Below are 24,206 nucleotides of genomic sequence, written 5' to 3'. Positions count from 1 at the left end.
AATCAGCTACGCACTTCTGGATTTTTGCAGGAGAGCTAAAAGAGGGCAAAACCTGTAGTTGCTTGGTTTCACTCTCCATACATATCTTTATTAATATCAAAAAGAAAGAGAAATCGCGCGCTTCTCATATAACTACCTTTTTTTTGCTGAAAGAAATCTCAGGTAATAAACTATTCCGTAACGTGTACGGTACAAATTCTTTGTGTCGCTTTGATACTCATTTGACCCATTTCGCCGTGATGCGGGGAATTTCTTCTTGGCATGTGTTTTAAAATAATATATAGTTGAACCTTACAAAAACTCCTCAATTTCCCTTGTTTCTTTTTTTTATAAAAAAAGACTAGCATGAGGAACGCATTAGAGTGGTTTCAGACCACTCGAAGAAGAAAAAGAAGTATGCTTGGCATTTTCATTGCGGTGCTGGCCGCCTCTTTGTTCTTGGGCCAAGCTTCTGCACAACAAGTAGCGATCGAAAAAAGCGGATTCAATAACATTCCGGACAAGTTCTTTTACTTTAAAGATTCAGACGTAAGAGAGGAGAGACATCAGTACATATTATTTATCAGGGTTTCCTGCGACAGGGGGTATTTTTTAATAACCGTGTAAATCTATTAGGTGGTGCTGTGGCTCGACGCAAACGAACACGTCTTGTGGAGATCAGAAAACCATGGAAAGCATTGGGATCAAGTATCTGATATCCCGAGTGATGGAGCCACGTATCTCTTTGAGCATCCTCACGATAAGGATAAGGTAATAAAAGGCATGAATAAGGAGTAAAATAGTGGTGATACTAAAGATAAACATGAATGGTGTGGTTCTGTAGGCATACGTTCTTAGCAAAGGCAAAACGCATTGGAAATCGAACGACAAGGGCAAATCCTGGCAATCGTTCGAAACACCAGTAGAGCCGGCCGTGTCTAACCAGCTATCGTTTCACGCTGAACGGCCCAACTACGTTCTGTTTCTTGGTTTCAAGTGCAAACTAGGCGGCTGGACTGGTGTGGACTGTGCCGACGAAGTGAGTACTACACATATGATTTGTGATAAGTGAGTGGACGCAAGGAAAATGAAATGGATAGATTTATCGTTGGCTCTATTATCCTCTTTCTATATTTAGACATACTATACGCTCAACAATTTTGAAGAAGTAACGTTACTACGAACGCATACATCATCATGCATTTGGAGTCTCTCGAGCCCCGAGTTCGAAAATGCGCCGGTCAAAGAAGTAATGTGCGTCGAATCACCCGAAAAAGCCGGTTTATCGAGCCTGTTCAATCCAGAGAACTTTCAGCTCGTACAATCTGAAGATTTCTTTCGCACAACACAGCCCGTTAATTTCGGCACCGGAACTGAGGTCCACGGTGTTATTGCCGTGAGTGCAGTAAACCGGTTTTTGGTCGCAGCCGCGAAACCCTCTGCCGCAGATCCTACCATGGATTTGTACGTATCGCAAGATGGCGAAAACTGGCATGAGGCAGTGTTTCCCGAGGGTGCGTCCGTGCAGGAAAAGGCTTACACCATCGTCGAGTCGACGGGCCAATCGTTGCTGGTGGACGTACTCGTGAACCCACTGGCCGAGTTTGGTACGTTGTACAAGAGTAATTCGAACGGCACATTCTTCGTCAACAGCCTAAACCACACAAACCGCAACGGTATGGGTATTGTTGATTTCGAGCGGATGCAAGGCGTAGAAGGTGTCATGCTGGCAAACGTCGTCGCGAACCACGAGCAGGTGGCTGCCGGTAGCGCCAAAAAGGAATTGCAGACACGTATCAGTTTTGATGACGGTTCGACATGGACTGCGATTAAAAAGGTCAAGAATCCTGACGGAACAGAACTGCTGTGCTCTGAGGATGAGTGTGCTCTGCATATGCATTCGGTCACAGAGATGCATAACAGCGGTGAAGTATATTCGTCCGATGCAGCTGTAGGCGTCGCCATGGGCGTGGGTCACTATGGCCGTAGTCTCCTGGAATACGATGAGTGCGACACGTTCTTGTCAGCCGATGGCGGATTAACATGGGTCATGGTGCGTGAAGGTGCACACAAGTACGAGTTTGGTGATATGGGTGCCTTGCTGGTCATGGTAGACGATGAAAAGGAAGTGGATCATGTCTGGTGGAGCAAGAACCGCGGCAGCACTTGGGAAAAGCTGGATTTGGGCATGAATGTCCGTGCTCGTATGCTGACCACCGACCCGGAATCGACGTCGAGAAACTTTCTGCTCATTGGCTCATCGCGTGGTGCCGAGTCTCATGTTCAGGCGATCCATCTTGATTTCACGACTGTACAGTCGCGCCAGTGCGAGCTGAAGGAACACGACGACGAAAAGAGCGACTTTGAAAAGTGGTATGCTCGCGATTTGACTCAAGGCCCTGACTGCTTGATGGGACATGAGCAAATGTTTTACCGCCGCAAGGCGGATCGCGACTGCTATGTTGGCCGCGACTATCAAGATCCGGTAATGGAAATGAAGGAGTGTCCGTGCTCAGAAGCTGACTACGAATGTGATTACAACTTTGTACGTGGTGCTGACGGTAAATGTGTGCGCATTGGTCCGGATCGGTTGGTGGATGGCACGTGTGAAAGCAAAGACGCTACATACCCTGCATCCAGCGGTTACAGATTGATCCCGGGCAACACATGCAATCAGCAAACGGGTACCAAGCTGGATGAGCCTGTGGATCGATCTTGCAGCGAAAACCAGGTTTCACCCGACGGCCCACTTCCACCAGCAGCATCCCGACCACCGAACCCGCTCGCTGAACCCTCAGATGAGAACATCAAGCGATACCCAACTGCTTTCTCGGACGAAATCGACCAGTTTATGTACTTTGAGGACTCCCCTGCAATGATTTTGCGGCTTAGAAACGGAGAAGTGTGGCGGTCCGAGCAACACGGCATACAATGGACTCGCGTTCTGGAAAACGCTGGACCAGCATCTATTATTACTTTGCACGAGTTTGACAACACGCGCGCTTATGCGTTACTTGAGAACGAGATCCAAGTGACTAACGATCAGGGAGCATCATGGCAACGCATGCAAGTTCCACGGCCGCCTAGCCGTCATGTTGCACAAGTACTCGATTTCCATCCACAGGAAAAGGATTGGTTGCTTTTTGTTGGTGAAGCAGAGAACTCGCCCTACCATGCTGAAGCATTTATCAGTCGGGACCACGGTGGACGATGGGACTCGCTGAACATGTGGGTCGACAAATGTATTTTTGGACGAGATTCCAAGTACAGCATCCAAAAGGAGACAATTTACTGTTCGGGCTACGATGAACAGCAGATCAGTGAAGACGCCAAGCTTATGCGCACCATCGACTGGGGTCAGAGCAAAGAAGTCCTGTTTGACAATATCGTCGAATTCTTTGTAATCGAAGATTTCATGGCAGTAGCTGCGAGCCACGGCGGTAACCTGGCTCTCTATGTCAGCATTGATGGGCAAACGTTTGCTGAAGCACAATTCCCGCCCAACCAATACATTGATCGCAACACATTCACTGTTTTGCAGTCGACAACACATGCGATTCTGCTGAACATTTTCAAGGCTGTGGGTGCTGGACGCGCACATGGTGCCCTATACAAGTCCAACGACAACGGCACATTCTATCACATGTCACTTGACAACACCAATGGGGATATGCTCGGCTTTGTCGACTTTGAAAAGATGCAAGGCGTCGATGGCATTATCCTTGCAAACCAAGTAATGAACGCAGACGAGCTCGTCGGTAACCGTGGTGTTGCCAAACGTGTACGCACAATGATTAGCTGGGATGACGGTGGACAGTGGCAACCATTGACAGCACCCCATGAGTTTGACTGTACTGCGCGCGACTGTACCTTGAATCTGCATAGTCGTACGGACATCCATGGTCCAGGTGCTATCTTTACTGCAGGTGGTGCTCCTGGCCTTGCCATGGGCGTTGGCAATGTTGGTCCAGAGCTGCTACCCTATGAACAGAGCGACACATTCTTGACGCGCGATGGTGGTCATACTTGGCAACGTATCCAAAATGGCGAGCATTTGTACGAGTTTGGCGACCATGGCTCCTTGCTAGTACTCATTAATGATGAAGGGCCTACCAACGAGCTCCTTTATTCGTGGGATCAAGGCGAGACATGGCATTTTTATCAATTTGCACAAACGTCCGTCAAGGTCAATGCACTCACCACAGATCCCATGTCAACCACTCTCAAGTTTATTATCCTCGGCCATACAAAAGAAGGCCAGCGTTCTCAAGTACTCATCACAGTTGACTTTAGCGAGGTCAGCCAGCGCAAGTGCGAGCTCGACAAGGGCAACCAAGAAAAGAGCGACTTTGAGCCGTGGATTGCCAAGGATGACGATGGTGATGATGCCTGTTTACTTGGAAAGCGCACAGCGTACCTGCGTCGCAAGAAGGATCGTGTGTGTATTGTCGGGGAAGCGTTCAAGGAGGCTGAAGTGATCGAGGAAAACTGCGAGTGCCGTGATATTGATTATGAATGGTAAGCTATATTCTAATGCATATACACTTGCTCATTTTGATAATGATATGTTTTCAATAACTTGTCATGTTTTAGCGACTTTGGATTCTGGCGTAACGAACAAGGAGAATGTCAGTTTTATGGTCGTCATCCTGACCGTCCTGCAAAATGTGGCAAGAACGAGCAATTTATTGGTCGATCCGGTTACAAGAAAAATCCCAAGAGCACATGTACTGCAGGTGTCGATCTTGAAAAGGAAAAGACTTGGCCCTGTGGTGAAGGCGGTCAAATCCAGAGCAGCCGGGTAAGTGACACACCAGAGAATAGAAAGAACAAAGTTTTTGTCTAACTTGTCGCTGCGTAGATGGAGTTCACCGATCGTATCCTGGATTACGTTTACTTTACCGACACTGACGTAAGAGCCTCCTTTTTTTTCGGTCCTAATGCTTTTGTTTGAAAGGCTCTCACTCATATGCATCCTGCTTGTATAGCGCGTTATTGTCCGAACAGCTGACGGCAAGGTCTGGGGAAGTGAGAATGACGGATATAGCTGGAGCGAACTGTTCCCTAGTAGCAACATCATTGCCATTTATCAAAACCCACACTTTGAAGACCGAGTAAGTATACATAACCAGCTCAATAGAACTTGGGAAAGAAATGGTGGGCCGAACTCGTCTGTATTAATTCATTATTAGGCCTACTTTATTACGGATGGCTTGGTGCATTACGCAACGCAAGACAAGGGCAGCAACTTTGAAGAAATGTCAGTTCCTTTGGTGCCTGTCATGAACATTCAAGGCAACGTCATGAACTTCCACAATGTCGAAGCGGACTATCTCCTATATTTGGGCGAAAAGGACTGCGACACGTCGTTGTCCATGGACTGTCACTCGGAAGCCTTTTATTCGCATGACAATGGCAAGAGCTGGAACCATATTGGAACCTATCTGCGCAACTGCATTTGGGGCCGTGAAGGCTCTGTGGAAAAGGCTGATCACCATGCCATCCTGTGTGAACAGTACCATGAAAAGTCTGGAAATCAGCGCTCGTTCTTTGGTAACCAAATCCAGTATGTCACGTCCACCGACTATTTCAGTGATAAGCAAGTGATCTTTGAAGACATTGCTGGCATCGCAGTATTTGGCAAATACATTGTTGTTGCAGTGGTAAGTTCTTTCTCGCTATTTTTTTCCACAACAGAGTTGGCTGACATGTGTATAATACCATTAGGCCAATGGCGCTAGCTCCAATCTGCGCCTTTATATTAGTTTGGATGGTGTAACATTTGCATCTGCATCTCTCCCTGCAGGATTTGATCTGCCACCGGAGGTAAGCTTTATTTATCTTCTCCCATCAGCGTCAATGTTTGTGTTGTATGCATATAAACACAAGTCAGACGTACATTCATGTAAACATACAAGTACAACTCACGCAACACATGATATAATAGGCATTCACAATCATGGAATCTGTCAATTCGCTGTGGGTCCATGTATCCACCAATACACATCGCGGTAGCGAGTATGGCAACATCTTTACTTCCAACTCGAACGGTACTTACTATGTCATGTCGCTCGAGAACGCCAATCGAAACGAACTTGGCATAGTTGATTTCGAAAAGATGCAAGGCATTGAAGGCATTGCAATCGCCAACAGAGTCAACAACCCTGGTGAAGCCAACGCTGGTAACCCAAAGAAGCTGGTAACCATGTTGACCGCAGATGCTGGCGGTCATTGGAATCCACTCCACGCACCTGAAAAAGACAGTAGCGGCAAATCCTACGATTGCGGTAAAGACTGTCAGCTTCATTTGCATTGCTACTCTGAACGCAGAAATGCTCGAGACTTGTTCAGCTTGTCGAGTGCTGTCGGTCTGATGGTCGGCGTGGGCAACGTGGGTAACAACCTCGCACCATATCGCGACGGCAACATGTTCTTGACACGCGATGCCGGCAAGACGTGGAACGAGATCCAAAAGGGCTCACACATCTGGGAATTTGCTGACCAAGGTGCGTTGTTGATTTTAGTCGATGACAAGGAACCAACCAATTACGTCAAGTAAGTATTTGCATGAAGATTTGAAAATCTGTTTGCTGCTATGTATGTTTTTTCGTAAACTTACATAGTATTTTCTTTGGAACAATTTTACTAGATACACAACCAATGAAGGAATGTCATGGAATGAGTACCAGTTTGCTGACAAGAATGCCAAGATCCAAGTCGAAGACATCATTACACAGCCTGATGGTACTAGCCAGAAATATGTTTTGTTTGGTCAAGACAGAGATAGCGGCAAGACAGTGGCCTATCATATCGACTTTAGCGCAATTCATCCAACCAAGTGTAAGCTTGATTTGAATAACCCTGAGCATGACGATTTTGAACTCTGGTCGCCCGAGGACACGCGTGGCGAGACGTGCTTATTTGGCCGTGAGGTAAGAAATGATTAGAGAAAGCTCCTTAGAGAAGAGAAAAAAGAGGTGAAGCTCAATTCTAATGCTATTGTGACCATATGATAGACGAAATACTACCGCCGTATTCAAAACAGAGACTGTTATATTGGTGAGAGATTGGTACAGCCTCGTGAAGAAGTTCGTAACTGCGAATGCACAGAAGAAGATTTCGAATGGTATGAAAGTTCAACAGGACCAAAAGAAATTCATGTTAAGATTGCTTATCGATGATATTCGCTTACTTTATTACAGTGACTTTAACTTTGTGCGCGATGAGAACAACAAATGTGTTCTGGTACCAGGATTACAGCCTCTCAAACCTGAATGTCACGGATCAATGGATTACTACTTTGAGTCTACTGGGTAAGTTATTAACCTCCTTGAACCTTTTTCTTTCCTGCAGTACCATTTATAGAGAAGCAGTGCCCTCTAATGATAATACATTTTATACCACAGCTATCGCAAGACAGCTGCCACATCGTGTCAAGGAGGCCTTTCTTTGGACGAAGGAGAAAAATACTGGTGTCCTGGCAAATCAACTGGCGGCGGCATGTGGGCTGTATACATCCTGACACCAATTGCTGGTGCTGGACTCATCTATGGCTGCCTCCACTATCGCAAGCACGGCGGCCGGATCGGACAAATCCACTTACCAGATGGTTCGACCGGTGGCGGTGCACATGCGTCACGACTCTTATCGAACCCGGTTGTTACCAAGGTTGCTGCTGCCGCAGTCGTCATACCTATTGCCATCATTGGCCTCCTATCACGGATCCCGATACCACACTCACTCGAAGAACTGAAAGGCATGTTACCATCGTGGCCATCTAGAAACCGAGGCTACAGCCCTTTGGGACAAGATGAACACGCCACGGATGTACTGCTGGATGACTATGATGGATCTGAAGGCCAGCTGCTGGATGATATGGATGAAGATGCAGATGAATTGTAACAATATATAACCCACCCCGCCCTCCTTTCTTTTTATTATTCTCACCGTCTCACCTCTTCATTCTCTACTTTGTACATTTCTCGTCCTTTCCCTTCTAAATAAATAGATTTCGTTGTGAGAGAAACGCAATGAAAGCATATAAGTTTATCTACTATCAACTCTGGATTGCGCTTGTTCGTTGTGTAATCTGAGCACATACCATACTTGTAAAGCCTAAACGTCACGGGGACAAAAGCAATCCAGGGTGACGGAATGACAAAACCCCGCTTCCGGTGGTTCATGCAGGCAGTTGGCAGCTGACATTTCTGGATAATTGCTTGTCTACTTCGAAACCCCTCCACATAACTTCTTTATCTTGGCAAATTTTACCATGAGTTTAATGTAACTTTGCATTTCTCGTATCAGAGTTTTACTCCAAATACTGCTTACTGATAAGTACATGTTTATAGGCATGGCTTTAAAAAGAATTTGAATCGTGCCGGCACGACGGTAAGTTCACTCTTTCCACCGAGATCTCCAGCGATCGCTGACTGAACGATCTCGCAATGTAGCTAAAGCAAAAGGCGGGCTGGGCCGATAACACTATTGACGAGGAGTTCAACGACGAATACGAACGGTTTCAAATGTAAGTGCTTTGTTCTCTTTCCAAGCGACAAAAAATGAAGCTGCTTGTTCAAAGTTTCTTAGCTTAGAAAAAGAGGTGGAAAAGTTAAGCAAAGAAGCCAAAAATTATCTGGAAGCTGTCCGTAGCATGAGTGCTGCGCAACGACGCATGGCACAGACACTGGGCCAATTTGTCAACCATGAATTGACGCCTGCAATGGTCCAGTACCAAAAGCTGATTGAGCGGATGGACGAGGATACACGGGCCGATTTCGATAAAGAGTTTAGAACCACAGTGTTGGAGCCATTGACAAGGCTTTGCTCGTATTTCCCAGCTGTGAATGAAGCAATCAAACGACGGCATAAGAAAGCCCTTGATTATGATAATCAGCGCTCCAAGGTGCGCAAGCTGATTGACAAACCCTCGGACGATCCGCAAAAGCTACCGATGGTAAGAAATTAGCAGTAGATTCATTGATGTGTGTATGCACGTACTAACTATACTTTTGCCACTTAGGCCGAAGAAGTTGCAAACCTAGCCCGAGAACAGTACGAAGGTTTGAATACCATTCTCATAGAGGACTTGCCCAAAATTGTTGAAATGCGAGTGCCTTATGTGGACCCTTCGTTCGAGGCGCTTGTAAAATCGGAACTCAAGTTCTCTCAAACATATTATGGCGAATTCGAAAGCATCCAGGATATTTTCCAAGGGGAGCGAAAAGGCTCTGTAGACGACATATTGCAAGACATGAGGCAACTGGCAATTTGTGGCAACTTCTAAATGTAATAATAGCAATAACAGTATTAGCAAGTATAGACCAAGATGTAGATGTGAATTGATATGATTGAATTATCAAGAAGAGTAGCGTGTGTGCAAAGTTTATTCTTGTGTTGTGCTCCTGTTAAATGGGAAAGAATTAGAACGAACGAGAGAGAGAGTGAGAGGGAGGGTGTGTGTGTATGGGCAGCATTGGCCTTGCATGAGAGGGAGATAGAGAAAATGTACAATTTGTTGCCGATGAAAGACTTGTTTTCTTCTTGCAGTCAGTATATTATGCGATGTGTAGGGATGGACTATTTAGTTTTCGTCTCCAATCTTGGGAGCCAAGTAGTAGCGGACATAGCCAAGGTTATCAAGCTTGTATTCCACCAAAAGAGGCACGTCGTTGGACATGCTGAGAGAAACGCGGCTGGAAAGGGGAGTTGCTTTGGTGAAGTTGACGAGGTACTTGATCGAGAAAGCCATCGATACGCTTTGCTGAAGCTCAATGACAGTGGCATCGTCCTCCTAATAACATGTGTAAGTACAAACGTAGTTTTCCTAAATGCAATGGGAAACCTCTCTCCCTTTTTTCGTTCGTGTAACACGGCGACGCGATACATACATTATCGATCATGCTGTTTGCCTTCAAGGTGACACTACCCTTTCCAACTTCACCTTCGTTGCCGAATTTGATGCCTTCCTTTGTGCACTCGATGGTCACGGCATCACTGATCACCTGCAAATCGCGAACGATTTCTTGGAAGCGATCGGACGACATGGTGACAACAGCATCGTATTGTGTGTCGGGAATACCGAGATGTTCACTATCGATGTCCATCAACTTCAAGTCGTACTCACTGATCTTGTCGCTGTCTAGTAGTTGTGCAAAGTATATATTAAGACGCGCAGGCGCGTAGCATGTGTTAGTCTACCGGAAACAGTACTTTCAATCCGCCCAAAATTGAAAAACAATATATAGCACAAAACCCAACTTGAAGAAAAGGAGAGGACATTACCTTTGCTTTCGAAAACCAAGCTCAGCACATCACCGTTGTCATCAGCTTTGACAGTCAAGATATCGTCATTTCTGGCACACTTCAAGATCTTGTTCAAGCTAGTGAGGTTCACGCCAAGCGGGAGGTTACGATCGCAGCGATAGGGATCGAAACCATCGGATCGCAACAACATGGCAACAAGAGCAACGTGGGAGTTGTCCATGGCCTGGAGCGAAATGCCAGTGTCATTACAGTCAAAGTTACATTCGCTGACAAGTTCCTTGACGGCTTCGAGAAGGGTCTTCAAGAGCTTGGCTTGTTGGAGGCGGGCTTCAAGCATGGTGACTATACTAATACACAATTGTATAAGGTAAGATTTTTTTTGTGTTTGTTTGTTACAACATTGAAAAGGATAGTACAAGTTGTTCGCCCATTGAGATTTCACTTACGATAATATAAACGTGGAAAGTAAATTTCGAAAAAAAAAGAGGAACGCGTAAAAGAACGGAGGCACGAACGAAAGAAAAAAAATCGCAGCACCGCGTTGCGTGGAAAAAGAAAGTCACTACCGATTCGCATCCGGAACGCGAGGCCCAAATGGGACCGATGAGCGGAGTAACAATCGCTATGGTTCATGGATGCTGCTGCTTTGATGCTCGGCTGCTGCTGCTGCTGCCAAGTTCTGTCATTCTCTTCTCTTCTCTTCCTCACTTTCTTGTCACACACATTCTATTTATCCCCCACTCCCTTCTTTTTCTATTTCACTTGAACCACTTTACTGTCTTTGCTATGTTGAATGAGGAAGACGTACTCGGGGGCGGATTTCTCGACGCTGATCCTTCAAGGTACCTGCTCGGGACAGCAACATCGTCATCCATCAATCGGTCATTGTCGATGCCTCCCCTTTATGCTTCGCAGCTGAGTGTGGATGCCAATCCATGGAATACCGACAGTCAATTTGAAACAGTGCCTGATATTGGTCAGGGCAGTAGCAGCAGTGCTGGAGGACAGGATGCAGTAGACGACGATATCCTTGGCACAGGTCTTACGGCCGCCAGTGTACTAGGTAACCTGATTGAATACACGGACATCTTTCTTTATACTGCTTAAGCTGATAAAGGGTCGTATACATGAATAGTGGGAGTCGAGCTGCCTGAGGTTTATGACACAGCATACCTTCGTGCTCGGCCCATAGGAGAACGCGTGAGCTTGGACTCTTTGGAGAAAGTGATCGGGCTTGCTGAACTTTCGCCAAGGACTGTGCAGGAGGTATATACGACAAACCAACCAACCACCTCGCTAGTTATTTTTTACTAAAGGAAATGACAACCCTGAATTACCTGTAATATAACAATAGGTCCTGAACATTGTAGTCCCTGCAGGAGCCATGTATGTAACTCACAACGAATTTAATACGGCAATGGCATTGGTAGCTTGCGACCAGAAGAATATGGGTAAGCTCTCTCTCTCTCTCTCTCTCTGTGTGTGTGTGTGTGTCTATCTTTATTCTGCATTTTTATTTTTCCAACATGACCAAAGGATGTTTGAAACTGAATCGGTTTTCTTCCTTCTTTTCTTCTCTCTTTGTGCGTGTGTGCTGTCACGTCAGATGTCTCCCTGCAGACCGTTTACCAACATCGCAATGGTAAGAGCTGGTCTTTCTTTCTCTCTCTCTCTCTCTCTCTCTCTCATGTCGGAACACGAAACATGGGCGCATCACCCACGTGCATTAATTAACCACCAAAAAACACATCCATCCGACTTACCTCTACTATAGATCTACCCAGTCCTATATTGCTCAATCTAGACCAGCTCAATGTCAAGCGTGATACCACCAGCACTACCGCTTCCACCACTCTTAAGCAGCAACAGCAGCGACTAGCTGCTAAGAATCAGCCCATGGATGATCCTTGGCTCTCGGTTCCAAACGGCATCGTCGACAATCCACGCAACGGCAAGATGGATGAAATGCGCTCGGCACCGACAAGTATCAGAAGGCCCAAGCTGGGATTGAATAGCAACGGCACACCCCGCTCACGCAGTATGGATAATACTCGCCAGATGCAACAGCAGCAACAACAACAACAGCAATTATTACAGCCGAACGGAAACGATTATGATAATGGACTATTGATGCCAGACGCAAACGGCAAGTTTCTGGGCGATAGCCATATCGCTTCGACCGAAAGTTATCAGTGGTTCCTGGATCTGGACATGGTCAAGGTTTCAATCGCTCCTGAGAAAGAAGGGTTCATCTTTAAACATGTCAATTATGTGATTGAGAGTCAACTTCGGTCATCCAAGGTGTTGCGTCGCTATAGCGACTTTTACTGGCTGTGGGAAACCCTGCTACGCCGGTATCCGATGCGCGTTGTTCCGAACTTGCCACCCAAGAAGCTGGGAGGAAGTAAGTCCGACCTTTATCATTACTCTTCGTTTGGTTATATTTTTCTCACTGACAGTAAATGCATGCATGGCTCACAGAGGATGAGTCGTTTCTAGAAAAAAGACGCAAAGGATTAGCACGATTTATCAACTCGATCGTACGGCATCCAACATTGAAGTGTGATGAAGTTGTGGAGACGTTTCTAACGGAACCGTCGGTATGTCACTATGTCGCATGTGTACAAATATTGTGTGTGTGCGTGTGTATCACGTAAATTCAAATTTGAGCGAATTACTTTTTTTCTTTAGGAACTGTTGGCTTGGCGACGAGCCAACCCACCCATTGTGGATGAAGAGTTCGTGCGCAAAATGCCTAGTGCTGCCGAACTTGAATGCTATATACCCCAAGACCTCGATGCACGACTCGAAAGTATAAAGAGCAGGTTGCCGACGATCACTGACCATTATAATAACAAGTGTCTTGTTCTGGAACGACTAATACGCATTTGCGAAGTACAGAGCCGTGAGTTTGTACGGTACAGTATAACCCTCAAGTAAGTGTACATTCGAACGAGCAAACATGTGTGTATTCCTTGCGTAGTAGCATGCTGACCCCAATACATTTATTGTTTTCGCTATTGTCGTAAAAGCGCGATGTGCGAGATTGAACAAGTATGCTACGTGCCGGGATGTCAATCATGTTCGCAGGTCGTACGAGGATATGAGGCTGTGGCAAAACATATGCAACGTGCCGGTACTATACTAGATGATCAAGCACTAGCAGCAAGTAATGGCGTTTTGGAAAATTTAAAACGACATCGTGATCTCCTTATTTCATTCAAGGTACTGATTATTGCTTATAATTAATTTTTGTTGTGTTTGCCGCCTGACGACCTACACCCTTCTCCTCCTCCTTCTCCTCCTCCTTCTCCTCCTCCTCCTCCCCTCCTCCCCTCCTCCTCCTCCACCTCGCTCTCTTTCCAATCGCACCACCACGATTACTTCAGCTATTACGCACAATTATTTTAATTCCTTCACCCAACCCTCCTTCTTTTCTTCTTTCCACTCCTTCTTCCCCTTGTGAGTAGACTAACCGACACCACCATGTTATAGGAAATGGTGGAGCGAAAAGAAAAGCTTGAATTGAACCAGATCGAAATACTCTCCAAAAAGATATCAGCCAACAAAGCCAAGGTGAACCAAAACCGAGGTGTTCCAGGCTTGGAGTCCGAAGTAGAACGGTTGGATGGCGTCATCGAATCGGTAAGGATACGCTTTATATATGCAAGAGTTGAGAAAAAGAGAATTACTAAGAAAAAGAATCGTCGTGTTGGATTGCAAATATAGGACCAAAGCAAAATGACATACCAACTGAATCGAGATACCCATATTCGGTACTGCGTAGCGTCAGAACTTTCATATATCCACAAACAGCAAGCATTCATCTCCCTCATGTATCAAAATTACGTCCACGAGCAACTCCAGTTTTCACGACAGTTGGGTGATAACTGGAAACTGTTGCAAACATTGGCTTGCGAGATGCCAATTGATCCCAATGATTTTGCCTAAATATTATATTCACATATCTATTTTAACACACCGCTCCTACTACCATACTACTACTCCTTCTTATCCTCCCCTTGACCTTTCAATCCCACATATCATGTATTTCCGCAACGCATCTCGCAACATTATACGCATATCATTCACTCAAAAACATGTTTGCAATAAACCAACTTTTTGAAAACACAATAGTTCATCGCTAATGCTAAGGTCCCAGGTCTTTCGATTTAGTACATACATCAAGTTGGTAGTCACGCGATGCTATGTTTGTTTATAAAGAAAGGAGTCGTGTGTTGTGTAGTGTGGCACCAGATCCAGATAGTGCGAAATAGCGATAAGTAATTGTTTGATTTCATGCGCCTATGAATGATACAATAAGAAACCTTGTTCCTTGTGGTTGCTAGGCAACCGATCGTATGTAAAATTAAACTTTACCATGCCAACATGTCACCGAAATATGGGCTGCCATGGTTACTGCGAAGAAAATTTAAGAATATACTCTCAATATAAATCCAACCACTGTGTATGCTTACTTGGTAACCGAATGTTCAGAAAATATACTTGTGTCGATAAAAGAAGATGGATACCTACCTACAAGAATACAAAACGAAGCTGTACTTTATAAGACGTGGCTTCAAAAATGAGGTTGCTGAATTGGTGACTCGCTTTCCTCTCAAAGGGCGCTTCCAAAAATCGCCAGCACCAAGGTCATCACAGTTGCTCCCCCTCTCTCCCTACAATGGAAAACTCTGAAGGCAAACTCGTCGATCTCTACATTCCCCGCAAGTGGTTAGTGTTTTTTCGTTCGTACCACTCGTTTAACGACCATTTCACTTGAAAGTTTCATTATGATTGGATTTTGAATACTGAAAAAAAAAATATATAGCTCTGCCACCAACGGCCTCATTGCTGCCAAGGACCACGCTTCGGTCCAAATCAATGTTGGCGATGTCAACGCTGAAGGTCGTTTGACTGGTACCTACTCCACCTATGCTTTCTCCGGCTTTGTCCGTCGTGAAGCCGAGTCTGACGATTCCTTGAATCGTCTTGCTACCCAGGATGGCTGTAAGTGTTCTATTACGAGATAAAAAATCTACAACAAAAAAGACCTTCTGTCACTCACTCGTTCTTTCTATCTCTTTGAAATCCAACATAGATCTTAAGAGTGTTTTCTCGTACCAATTGTAAAACAACATCAAATAAAGAAAAGCATATGCGTGTATAATATAGTTCTACCATCCCATTAAACAAAACAGAAAGGAAGAAACAAAAATAGAATGATTCTATGCTTTCCGTTTATTGTTCTTTTTCTTTCGACTTTGAGGTGCGGGAGAGGATTTGGCAGAAGAGGGTACGGATGTGACCTTGGGTATCTGTGGTCCTGATAATTGTGCTTCAATTGCTTCAGCTGTTAGAATGCATTTAAAGCCTCGATTAATATCATCAAATACACCCCATTATACTCATTCGCAAAAGTTGGTTGTTATCAAGTAGTTGTGAAAGTCTTTACCTTCCATGGACTTGTTTTGCATCTTGCTCATCAAACTAATATTTAGTGTTGTAAACTTCCTCAGGTCGGATGCTTGATTCGTCTTGTATTTTACAATCTATTTTTTGCCAAGCGCATCATTGTACACATCTGTAAGCATACGTGTCCCATCGATATTGTTTTCACAAGCTCTTTTTTTACCGTTCGATCGTCGGTCACTTTGAGAATAAGTTCGCCATCGGTATGACGGAAACCCGAAACGTAACGCGTCTATATATATATATTTAAATATATATATACGCACACATAATAGAATTCAACAGCATTAGTTCCCCATCGTAATCTTCCCCAACAAACAGGTTAATGCTTACGGTCTCGGGAGATGCTGCATAGAGCTCCTCCGCAGCTTTCTGGAACTCGTCCCAGTTGCTAATGTACATTGTTAAATAGAAAATAAAAAAGAAAAAGTGGAGGAGAAGGAAAGTTGAACAAAACGGGCTGTGGGCGACGTGACTTTTCGCCCGCTATTATTCAGGAGGTTTAAAAAACAGTTATAAAGAGCTTATGATTGTCTACTACGATCCTCAGTTTATGAAAATGGTTTTCTTTTATTGTAGCCTGGTAAAAAAAATATAGATCGCTTGTTTGAATAGCTCTTACGCAATTTTGTCTGAGCAGATTCACTTTCTAGCAGGAATGAAATAGTCGTAGCAAATATTAATCGTAATGATTATCCTTTCACTGAAAGACTCCTTCTCTTTCCAGAATGGAGATTTAACGTACTTTTGAAATGTTGTAAAGACTTTATAACGAAAAAACAAATTTGTAGATGCCAGCATCGAAAAATCTGAATATATGCTTCTGCAGCGCATAAACAATGACATTGACAAACGTGTTTATGATACTCAGTCTTATCGATTACTGTGGGTACTTCAGTGCGGATACTGTATCGTGAGCAGTACATAAATGAGGCTTCTCCTAAATTTATAAACTCTGTGTTAATCTTTCAGTTGTATATACCAATGCACCAGCGGAAACTATCCTATTGAACAATTTAGCCTACCACATTGCCGACTATGATTGTTATGTAATCACCTTTAGCACTCTTTTAAGCTTTAATCCTGAAGATCTTTGCAACAGAACAAGGCTTACAATATGCTGAGTCATGTATACCTATTTTACGGAGCTAATGAAATCACAAGTGGTAGTCAGGTCAATAAACGCATGAGTATATACTACGCGTAAAACTATTCTCTTTGTCAGATCCTTTGTTCTTGGTTGCTGTACGAAACTTTTTGAAATCAGCTTCGTCCTGTCAAGCCAGACTTTTCTGCGACAGCTAATACGACTGAAACAATGACAAGCACTTACACACGCTGGTGCTCACGCCTTTCTGATCCTGCTGCGTTTCTTGGGGGCACCTCTTCTATATTTAGTTTCATGAATATATAATGGGTTTGTAAAATTGGTTGTCCTATGTACTGGAAGTCGGTGTTGTTGGTGGAAGCTTGAGTCATTTGATGAACGTAGAAAGGTGTCGGGAATGTGGATCAGCGAAGAAGAGATAACTCCAAACGGCGTTCCACACAGACAACCTGACAGGACAGAAGACAAGAAAATGGTCGAGGTCGTCCACAGCAGAGGTGCACAACCGGCACATAGACGACTCGAGATGGCCAATTTTAATATCGAAAAGACGGAGAGCTCCCCCGTAGTGTTCTGCAAAACTTGGATCGGATCGTGTGGGTAGGCGGATACGGATCCGATCCGTGAATCCGACTTATATGCTGAGTAGATAAACTGCAAAAGTCTCTTTATATAACAGAAAAAGTTGTATAATAGAAAAGAACGAAATCGGTACTAAAGCTCAGTATATTGAGCATGGCCAAGCAACTGCATTCTATATCGCATAGTGTACATGCATTACATATAGGAGATTACGAAATTGACATTGTAAGCAGTTTAAGCAGCCAGTTCCTTGCAGGCAGCTTAGGTGTAATAAATTATCTTCTTAATCGGGAAGATATTTTTATCCAGCCATACTATCAGGGAACCGGCGCTTGCTGGGTCCAAGTTCCTTGCTTTCCTATCTACACAACGCTATATTTCGCATCTGCAAACGATTACAACCGGCTGAAGGTGTTGGAAGAATTACAGCAATGTCAGATATGGATCTGCTTTATTGTGTCATATCTGGAGCACTTTCTCTCTGTATAGCTTATCCTTGTCACTTCAAAATAATTCCGGCCTGCTGAAACCGTAGCTACGCAACTTATCAATAGCAGATATAACGATGACCGGGATTACTCGATTCAAAGAATTTTGGCACAAAGATGTTAGCAATGGGTACGCGCTCCCTATGCTGTCTTGTAATACTATAATTCCGGTCAGTCTATCAGTTCCCATTAATTGACTCTGCTGTATTATTCTATTACCCCAAACGTTTCACACTATGATACTTAAGCATGGATGCATTGTCAAGTGTTTAACTGTATATCTTTTCGCGTTTTATATCGAGTCTTTAATTTTACACGAAGAAATCGTCAAACGCAAGTACCATTACTACGAATACAGTTTTACTTAAGGAGCACAGATCTAGGGTAACACTATGGGAAATGGATATGGAAAAATATGAAATTATATAGAGAAAATATGAATATGGGGAAAATCTACTGAGAATATGGGAAAAATATGAGATGAATAAAGAGACAAAGTCGGTCGGTGTGTTAAGTTGTAATTGAGGTTGTGATCGAATGGAATGGAACGGTTAGCTGTACAGCTCACTGCTTGGCGACCAAGTAAAATGGAGGTGGGTTTGTTTGTGATTGCCTAGAGTTTCACTCTTCAAAAGAGCTACAGAACAATCAATGTTATGCACGCTGAAAACTTTGTACTTTGATTGACTGTTTTCAGTCATGCGTGGCCAAGGATGCCCAGTGACGGCTTCGGTTTTGTATACCTCGGCAAGTACAAGTAACCTATGGTCGCCCTTGGACTGATGCGAGATGAACTGTTTTACAGTACCGAGATACTGGCGCTGCTCTTTGGCGTTGCGCATTCCGGGGGCGTTGTTTGTGTTCACCCAGCATGTGAACTTGACAAGCGAGGTCGAGGGAGCACGCACTCAAGGAGATAAAACTGTCGAGTCCTTTTGGCGGATAAGTACCGTAGCCAATAGAAAGAGAGATCACAAAAGAGTAAGAGTAGAATAAAAGATAACTTGAAAGATGATGTTTATTGCTTGATGATGAAAGGGATATTTATATGTTTTCTATTGTTACTAGATATGCTATGATGGCTATGTGTTGTGATGAGAGACTAATACGTGTTCAAGCAATGGACAACTACGTGTCTTGACAATCGTGTGTTAACGAGGAGCGACTACGTGTTCAAACGATGGACAGGTGTCACAAAAGGAAAAAGGAAAGACCGGCCAAATCTGGCTACGACAATATCCCCTCCCCAAACTGTAGGTCGTCCTCGAACAACAAAGCAATCTGACCAGCAGCATCGATGTATTGGCGTTCGGCAGCACGAGTAGCAGTAGGGTCATACCAAGGGTCTTGTGAAATTTTTGAGGCAACATGAATTGGGCGGAGCCGATCAGTGTGAACCCAGGAAGAATAAACTTGTCCTTGTAGATCCTCGAGCTTGTATATATCGGTATCCGGATTAGCAGCGATCACCTTGTATGGTCCCTTCCAATTAAACTCGAGGCTAAGCTTATTTTCGTGGCGCATCAGAACATGGTCACCAACAGAAAATTTCTGTGGTTTCATGATGGAATCCCAACGGGCCTTGTCCTTGATAGCGTTTTCTTTGAGTCGACTATCCGCAAGCAGTGTGCTTCACGCAAACGGCGGACTTCAGGTACACGGCCGGAAACCACAGGTGAATCCTCTTGGTCAGATTCAGGGAGCAACAAAAATGGAGGCAGTGGTCACCCGCAACCTGGTTCCACACCATAGGTCAAAAAATATGGAGAAAAACCGGACATACGGTGTTTGCGAACACGACAGGCAAAAAGGGCAGGCTGTACAAATTGGTCCCACTGATGAATCCGGCCTTGGGTGTATTTGCGCAACATCTGCTTGAGGATACCGTTGGTTCGTTCGACCTTAGAATTGGTACGAGGATGGAAAGCGATTAAAGATATGCTTGACTTTGAGACGACCCAAATAGTAAGTGAGTACCTTGGGCACCTCGATCTGTTAGAATTTCGACCGGGCAAGAGAAAGGCAGCACAATTTCCTCATAGATAAAGTTAGCGATGGCTTCACCAGTGGCATCAGGCACAGCGCGAGCTATGGTCCAATTCGTGGCGTAGACTACGGCCACAAGCAACCAGCGATGACCATTGACAGTGGTAGGTAATTCACCAACGAAATCCAGATGCCATCGAGAAAAAACAGGCGGCACTTCTAAAGGTTTCATCGGTGCATGGTGGACATTGCGATCGGCATTGGCAGCAAGTCGGCATTGTTGGCACGAAGCTAACCATTCTTGAATATCCGCACGCATATGGGCCACCACCAGCGTTTGTGCATCAAGTCGTACACAGTCGTTTTTCCCGCATGCCCAAAGGATTTGTGGAACTGCTCAACCAAGTCGGCACGGCGAGCAAATAACACATAGCGCACTTCTTGAACAGCATTGCCAATTCGAACCTTATGATAGATCTGGTCGTTCCGTACCACGAACTTCTCCTTGTGCTTGTCCAATAGGTCCTTATACATGGGTGGCCACTTGTCCTCAGTAACAGCATAGAACTTGGGCCAGTCGATTCTTGCACTGCTTTCACCGCATACAGAAAATCGGGCTCCAAGCTGGGCTCTGGGACAACAGATCGGGAACATGGTTGTCCTTGCCTGGCTTATACTGAATATCTGGATCGTACAGTTCTATCTCGGCGATCCATCGAGTGAGGCGTGGCGTTGGTTTGGTCTTGGAACGGAAGTACTTGAGCGGGTGGTGATCAGAGTAAACAGTATATTTGCGGCCCTCTATAAAGCAACGCCAAGTCCGCAAGGCATGAAGGATACTGAGCATCTCGCGTTCTTGAGCCGGGTACGCGCGCTCTGCCGACGACAACTTCTTGGACTCAAATGCCAGTGATGGAGTTGACCATCGGATCCTTCCTGCAGCAGCACAGCACCAACACCAAAATCGGATGCATCCGTTTCAAAGATATATGCTTGTCCGGATTAGGCGGCGTCAAGATGGGTGCGTCACACATGCGGGCTTTAATTTGATCAAAAGCCTCCTGGCACTCGGGAGTCCACACAATCGCCCTTTTCTTCGCGCCGGTACCTTTGGTCAATCGGTTAAAGCTGCGCCATTGCACTGAACCCACGAATGAAACGACGATAATGCGACGCCAGACCACGAATTGTCGAACCTCCTGCACATTGGTTGGCACTGGCCAGTCTTGAATCGCTTGCACCTTTTTCTTTGATGGACGAATTCCTTGAGCGGACACCTGGTAACCAACGAACTCCAACTCGGTCTTGTTAAACTCGCACTTTTTCAGATTGACCACCAACTTTGCCGCACGCAATTTTTCCAGTACACGCCGCACGTCTTGCAAATGAGCCTCTTCATCGTCACTTGTGCTAAAGATGAGGAGATCGTCCAAGTACACGAGACAACGCGTATCGATACACTCGCCTAGTGCTTCATTCATCATAGCTTGGAGACCGGTGGCGAATTACGTAATCCAAACGGCAAAACTTTCCAGCAAAACTGGCCATACCGAGTGTTAAAAGCGGTCTTGTCCTCGTCCTCGGGTCGGATGCGTACCTGGTGGTAGCCGCTCTTGAGATCGATGCTTGTAAAACGGCGGGCATTGGCCAAACGTTCGAGACACTCATCGATGCGCGGCAATGGGTGGGTGTTACGGCGGGTCAGACGATTCACAGCACGATAATCAACGCACATACGCATGGATCCATCCTTCTTGCGCACGAAAAGGACTGGTGCTCCCCAAGGTGAAGAGCTAGGGCGAATCAGGCGCAAGTCGAGCAACTCTTTCAACTGCCCTCGCAATTCATCCAACTCGAGCGGACTCATCTTGTAGGGAGGACGAGAAACAGGATCAGCATCGCCAGTATTAATGACATGTTGCACACCGTGGTCTGGAGGCAATCCGGGCAGTTGCTCGCGGAACACGTCACCGAACTCCTGCACCAGCTGTGTCTTGAACGGGTCACTGACTGGTGGTTGGTCTTGGGTCCCATCGGACTGGACATAGCAGACGAACGCCTCATCAATCCCGTTGCTACGTTCCAAACGTTGGACTTGACGGTGTGACAGTAGATAAGAGAGCTGAGAGATTGCCGGGTGTGGCGAGGCCGGAGGACAAACGTATAGTATGCGTACTGATTTCCAGGTGTCTTGTGCCCAATCTGGCACTGGTTGTACAGTCTTGAGCCAATCGCGCCTAGGATAACGTCGAACTTTGTGTCGAGCACGTAAGCATCCGCCTGATGCTCGTAGCCTTGGGCGTTCAACGACAGCGTGGTTGACTGGAAATTGACAGCACATGACCACCGGCAGTTTCGACCTCACGACCAACCATTGAGCGAGTAGACAATCCAGCGACAATCCTTGGTGAGACATACGAGCCAGTAGCACCAGAGTCAATCAACACATCAACAGTACGACCATTGCACAGCATGAATACAGTGGCAAATCAGTTTCTTTTATTGATAACAAAGTATCAAAGTACTGGCTATCCTCCTCTAGTGTACGCTGCAGCACCTGCGCATCCTGGGCACGATCTTCGGACAGATCAATCAACTCGGCCTCGGGGACCGACACGGATTCAGCTCGGACGACATTAAGGGATGGAAATGAGCGCGAAGGGACTCCCTTTAATCCCGACGCGCTTGGCCTTTTCCCTAGCTTGGAGAACGACTCTGCTGTTGGCGGTTGCGACGGGGAGATGGACAGTTGCAAGATATGTGTCCCCAGCCACCACAGTTGTAACAACCCTTGCTAGTGCCGCCATTATTACGATCATTGCCTTGTTGCCTCCAATTCGAACCACCACGACCAGACGAATACCAATGACCATCACTTTTTGCGCGAATGGCATCCAGATCCATAGGCGCCACACCAGACGAACGAAGATACTCAGGTACGAGCGGTTGTTGCTGTGCATGTGAATGCTGCACGAACTGTTGTTGTTGCTGGAGGAGGGGCTGCGAAGCCTGGAAACCTTGTGCTTGCTGCATCACCACCTGACTTGTTTGTTGAACACCTTCAACCGCAAGCGCCAACTTCATCGCTTCATCCGTAGATGATGGGAATCGAGTCAAGATTTGCATGCGAATAGTGGGGTGGAGGCCACGCTGGAAACGATCGAGTGCTTCCTCATCGGACATGGAAGGCATGGAGGACCAGGCTGCCTAAAACTGCGCAACGTAAGTTGCTACCGTTCCCGTTTGTGCTACTGCGGCAAGTTGGTCACGGGCAAGTTGTGCTGCATTTGGAGGATTGAAAGTCGCCAGCAACCGCTTCTTGAATTCTCGCCACTCGTCAATCGTCACCCGCGCCTCTTGTTGTCGCCACCATGTTTCCGCCTCACCACGTAGTAAAGTCACCGCGTATCCGATCCATTCGTGTTCGCCTAGCTTGGCCATCGTCAGATATCGCTCCACCGCCGAGACCTAGTTCAATGCAGCATCTAGGCTGCGGTCACCGTGATACGTGTCTGGTTCACGTATACGCGCACGAAATATTGGAGCCGAGTTGTCTTTTTCCAACAACTTCTGGATTGCTTGTAGGAGTAGGGCTTGTTGTTCAGCGATCATCTTTGGCACAGGTAATTCCGGGGTAAGTTCTGTTCTTGTAGTAAATTCTTCTTCGGTGTCAACAGTGGATCTTGACTTGTACGAAATTTTTGAAAACTTGGGGTGTCTTTATACTACTTCTTTGCTGGTTGTTCCTTATTATCCATAAAACCGTTCTTCCGCTACCAATTGTCGAGTCCTTTTGGCGGATAAGTACCGTAGCCAATAGAAAGAGAGATCACAAAAGAGTAAGAGCAGATAACTTGAAAGATGATGTTTATTGCTTGATGAAGGGGATATTTATATGTTTTCTATTGTTACTAGATGTGCTATGATGGACAGGTGTCACAAAAGGAAAAAGGAAAGACCGGCCAAATCTGGCTACGACAACAACAAAAACAGAAAAAAAGTAATTTCTATTGGATAGAAATAATGCCTCCAACGGAATCGAACTGTTGATTTTCTGCTTACTAGGCAGACGCTCAGCTAACTGAGCCAAGAAGGCGTGTCGTCTGTGCGCGGCAAAAAGCACCTTTTGTCATATTTTTTTCACCCACTCCACTGGAGTTAAAACCCGATTTCAGAGTGCTTTCAGTGTACTCTGAAATTTTTCTTTCAATGTGCTTTCAGTGTGCTTTCAGTGAGAATTTACTTTCAGAGCGCTTTCAGTGCGCTTTCAGAGCCGTGATGCAGCAAATGGATAAAATTGGCTCCCCCACTAAAATCCTTCTCCC

The 24,206-nt window shown here is 45.5% G+C and overlaps 8 protein-coding genes and 1 non-coding gene across 9 annotated transcripts; 4 read left to right on the top strand and 5 right to left on the bottom strand.

The window, feature by feature from the left end:
* The first annotated feature begins 61 nt into the window (after positions 1-61).
* On the top strand, positions 62-8,034 carry BDB00DRAFT_849759 (uncharacterized protein). The gene is made up of 15 exons (XM_053125389.1): positions 62-162; positions 285-528; positions 616-750; positions 824-1,018; positions 1,118-4,497; positions 4,573-4,780; positions 4,841-4,891; positions 4,968-5,093; positions 5,172-5,642; positions 5,707-5,805; positions 5,927-6,534; positions 6,629-6,911; positions 6,996-7,105; positions 7,182-7,292; positions 7,386-8,034. Exons 2-15 carry the CDS (start codon positions 346-348, stop codon positions 7,879-7,881), a joined length of 6,456 nt encoding a protein of 2,151 aa, XP_052974391.1. The 5' UTR covers positions 62-162; positions 285-345; the 3' UTR covers positions 7,882-8,034.
* A 217-nt stretch (positions 8,035-8,251) lies between these two features.
* Positions 8,252-9,265, top strand: BDB00DRAFT_792094 (uncharacterized protein; the record flags this gene model as incomplete). The annotated part of the gene is made up of 5 exons (XM_053121096.1): positions 8,252-8,262; positions 8,331-8,370; positions 8,433-8,506; positions 8,569-8,935; positions 9,002-9,265. 5 exons carry the CDS (start codon positions 8,252-8,254, stop codon positions 9,263-9,265), a joined length of 756 nt encoding a protein of 251 aa, XP_052974390.1.
* Positions 9,266-9,346: 81 nt separating this feature from the next.
* Positions 9,347-10,687, bottom strand: BDB00DRAFT_849751 (proliferating cell nuclear antigen). The gene is made up of 3 exons (XM_053125388.1): positions 10,264-10,687; positions 9,870-10,120; positions 9,347-9,772 (listed from the first exon to the last, which is right to left on the bottom strand). Exons 1-3 carry the CDS (start codon positions 10,580-10,582, stop codon positions 9,563-9,565), a joined length of 780 nt encoding a protein of 259 aa, XP_052974389.1. The 5' UTR covers positions 10,583-10,687; the 3' UTR covers positions 9,347-9,562.
* A 160-nt stretch (positions 10,688-10,847) lies between these two features.
* Positions 10,848-13,996, top strand: BDB00DRAFT_849743 (uncharacterized protein; the record flags this gene model as incomplete). The annotated part of the gene is made up of 9 exons (XM_053125387.1): positions 10,848-11,308; positions 11,381-11,511; positions 11,600-11,696; positions 11,852-11,887; positions 12,020-12,649; positions 12,727-12,845; positions 12,937-13,181; positions 13,278-13,470; positions 13,741-13,996. Coding segments are annotated over 9 exons (2,146 nt in total), but the record flags the coding sequence as incomplete, so codon positions are not given.
* Positions 13,997-14,891: 895 nt separating this feature from the next.
* Positions 14,892-15,411, top strand: BDB00DRAFT_849726 (30S ribosomal protein S21e). Its single transcript, XM_053125386.1, has 3 exons — positions 14,892-14,979; positions 15,077-15,255; positions 15,347-15,411. Exons 1-3 carry the CDS (start codon positions 14,930-14,932, stop codon positions 15,376-15,378), a joined length of 261 nt encoding a protein of 86 aa, XP_052974387.1. The 5' UTR covers positions 14,892-14,929; the 3' UTR covers positions 15,379-15,411.
* Positions 15,412-15,653: 242 nt separating this feature from the next.
* On the bottom strand, positions 15,654-16,119 carry BDB00DRAFT_773099 (signal recognition particle, SRP9/SRP14 subunit; the record flags this gene model as incomplete). The annotated part of the gene is made up of 3 exons (XM_053120077.1): positions 15,654-15,797; positions 15,881-15,949; positions 16,051-16,119. The coding sequence occupies 3 exons, from the start codon at positions 16,117-16,119 to the stop codon at positions 15,654-15,656; spliced, it is 282 nt and encodes a 93-aa protein (XP_052974386.1).
* Positions 16,120-16,279: 160 nt separating this feature from the next.
* On the bottom strand, positions 16,280-16,615 carry BDB00DRAFT_849723 (uncharacterized protein). Its single transcript, XM_053125385.1, has one exon. The coding sequence runs from the start codon at positions 16,561-16,563 to the stop codon at positions 16,360-16,362; it is 204 nt and encodes a 67-aa protein (XP_052974385.1). The 5' UTR covers positions 16,564-16,615; the 3' UTR covers positions 16,280-16,359.
* Positions 16,616-22,438: 5,823 nt separating this feature from the next.
* BDB00DRAFT_63596 (uncharacterized protein) lies at positions 22,439-23,544 on the bottom strand. The gene has a single exon (XM_053118112.1). It carries the CDS (start codon positions 23,071-23,073, stop codon positions 22,579-22,581), a length of 495 nt encoding a protein of 164 aa, XP_052974384.1. The 5' UTR covers positions 23,074-23,544; the 3' UTR covers positions 22,439-22,578.
* A 361-nt stretch (positions 23,545-23,905) lies between these two features.
* On the bottom strand, positions 23,906-23,977 carry BDB00DRAFT_t108. The gene has a single exon. It is a non-coding gene; the product is annotated as a tRNA-Thr (tRNA).
* Between the last annotated feature and the right edge of the window lie 229 nt (positions 23,978-24,206).

This window comes from Zychaea mexicana (assembly GCF_025766255.1).
Source record: "Zychaea mexicana strain RSA 1403 chromosome Unknown BDB00scaffold_116, whole genome shotgun sequence".
NCBI classification, from domain to species: Eukaryota; Fungi; Mucoromycota; class Mucoromycetes; order Mucorales; family Lichtheimiaceae; genus Zychaea; species Zychaea mexicana.
This window is presented reverse-complemented; position numbering and strand designations above follow the sequence as displayed.

Coding starts and splice junctions, on each gene's coding strand:
- BDB00DRAFT_849759 (XM_053125389.1), top strand. CDS start 346: ATGAGGAACGCATTAGAGTGGTTTCAGACCACTCGAAGAAGAAAAAGA. Junction 5,806..5,926: donor GATTTGATCTGCCACCGGAG/GTAAGCTTTATT, acceptor ATGATATAATAG/GCATTCACAATCATGGAATC. Junction 6,535..6,628: donor GAACCAACCAATTACGTCAA/GTAAGTATTTGC, acceptor CAATTTTACTAG/ATACACAACCAATGAAGGAA.
- BDB00DRAFT_849751 (XM_053125388.1), bottom strand. CDS start 10,582: ATGCTTGAAGCCCGCCTCCAACAAGCCAAGCTCTTGAAGACCCTTCTC. Junction 10,121..10,263: donor CTTGGTTTTCGAAAGCAAAG/GTAATGTCCTCT, acceptor CACAACTACTAG/ACAGCGACAAGATCAGTGAG. Junction 9,773..9,869: donor CAAACAGCATGATCGATAAT/GTATGTATCGCG, acceptor ACATGTTATTAG/GAGGACGATGCCACTGTCAT.
- BDB00DRAFT_849726 (XM_053125386.1), top strand. CDS start 14,930: ATGGAAAACTCTGAAGGCAAACTCGTCGATCTCTACATTCCCCGCAAG. Junction 14,980..15,076: donor CTCTACATTCCCCGCAAGTG/GTTAGTGTTTTT, acceptor AAAAATATATAG/CTCTGCCACCAACGGCCTCA. Junction 15,256..15,346: donor TCTTGCTACCCAGGATGGCT/GTAAGTGTTCTA, acceptor AATCCAACATAG/ATCTTAAGAGTGTTTTCTCG.
- BDB00DRAFT_849723 (XM_053125385.1), bottom strand. CDS start 16,563: ATGTCATTGTTTATGCGCTGCAGAAGCATATATTCAGATTTTTCGATG.
- BDB00DRAFT_63596 (XM_053118112.1), bottom strand. CDS start 23,073: ATGCCTTCCATGTCCGATGAGGAAGCACTCGATCGTTTCCAGCGTGGC.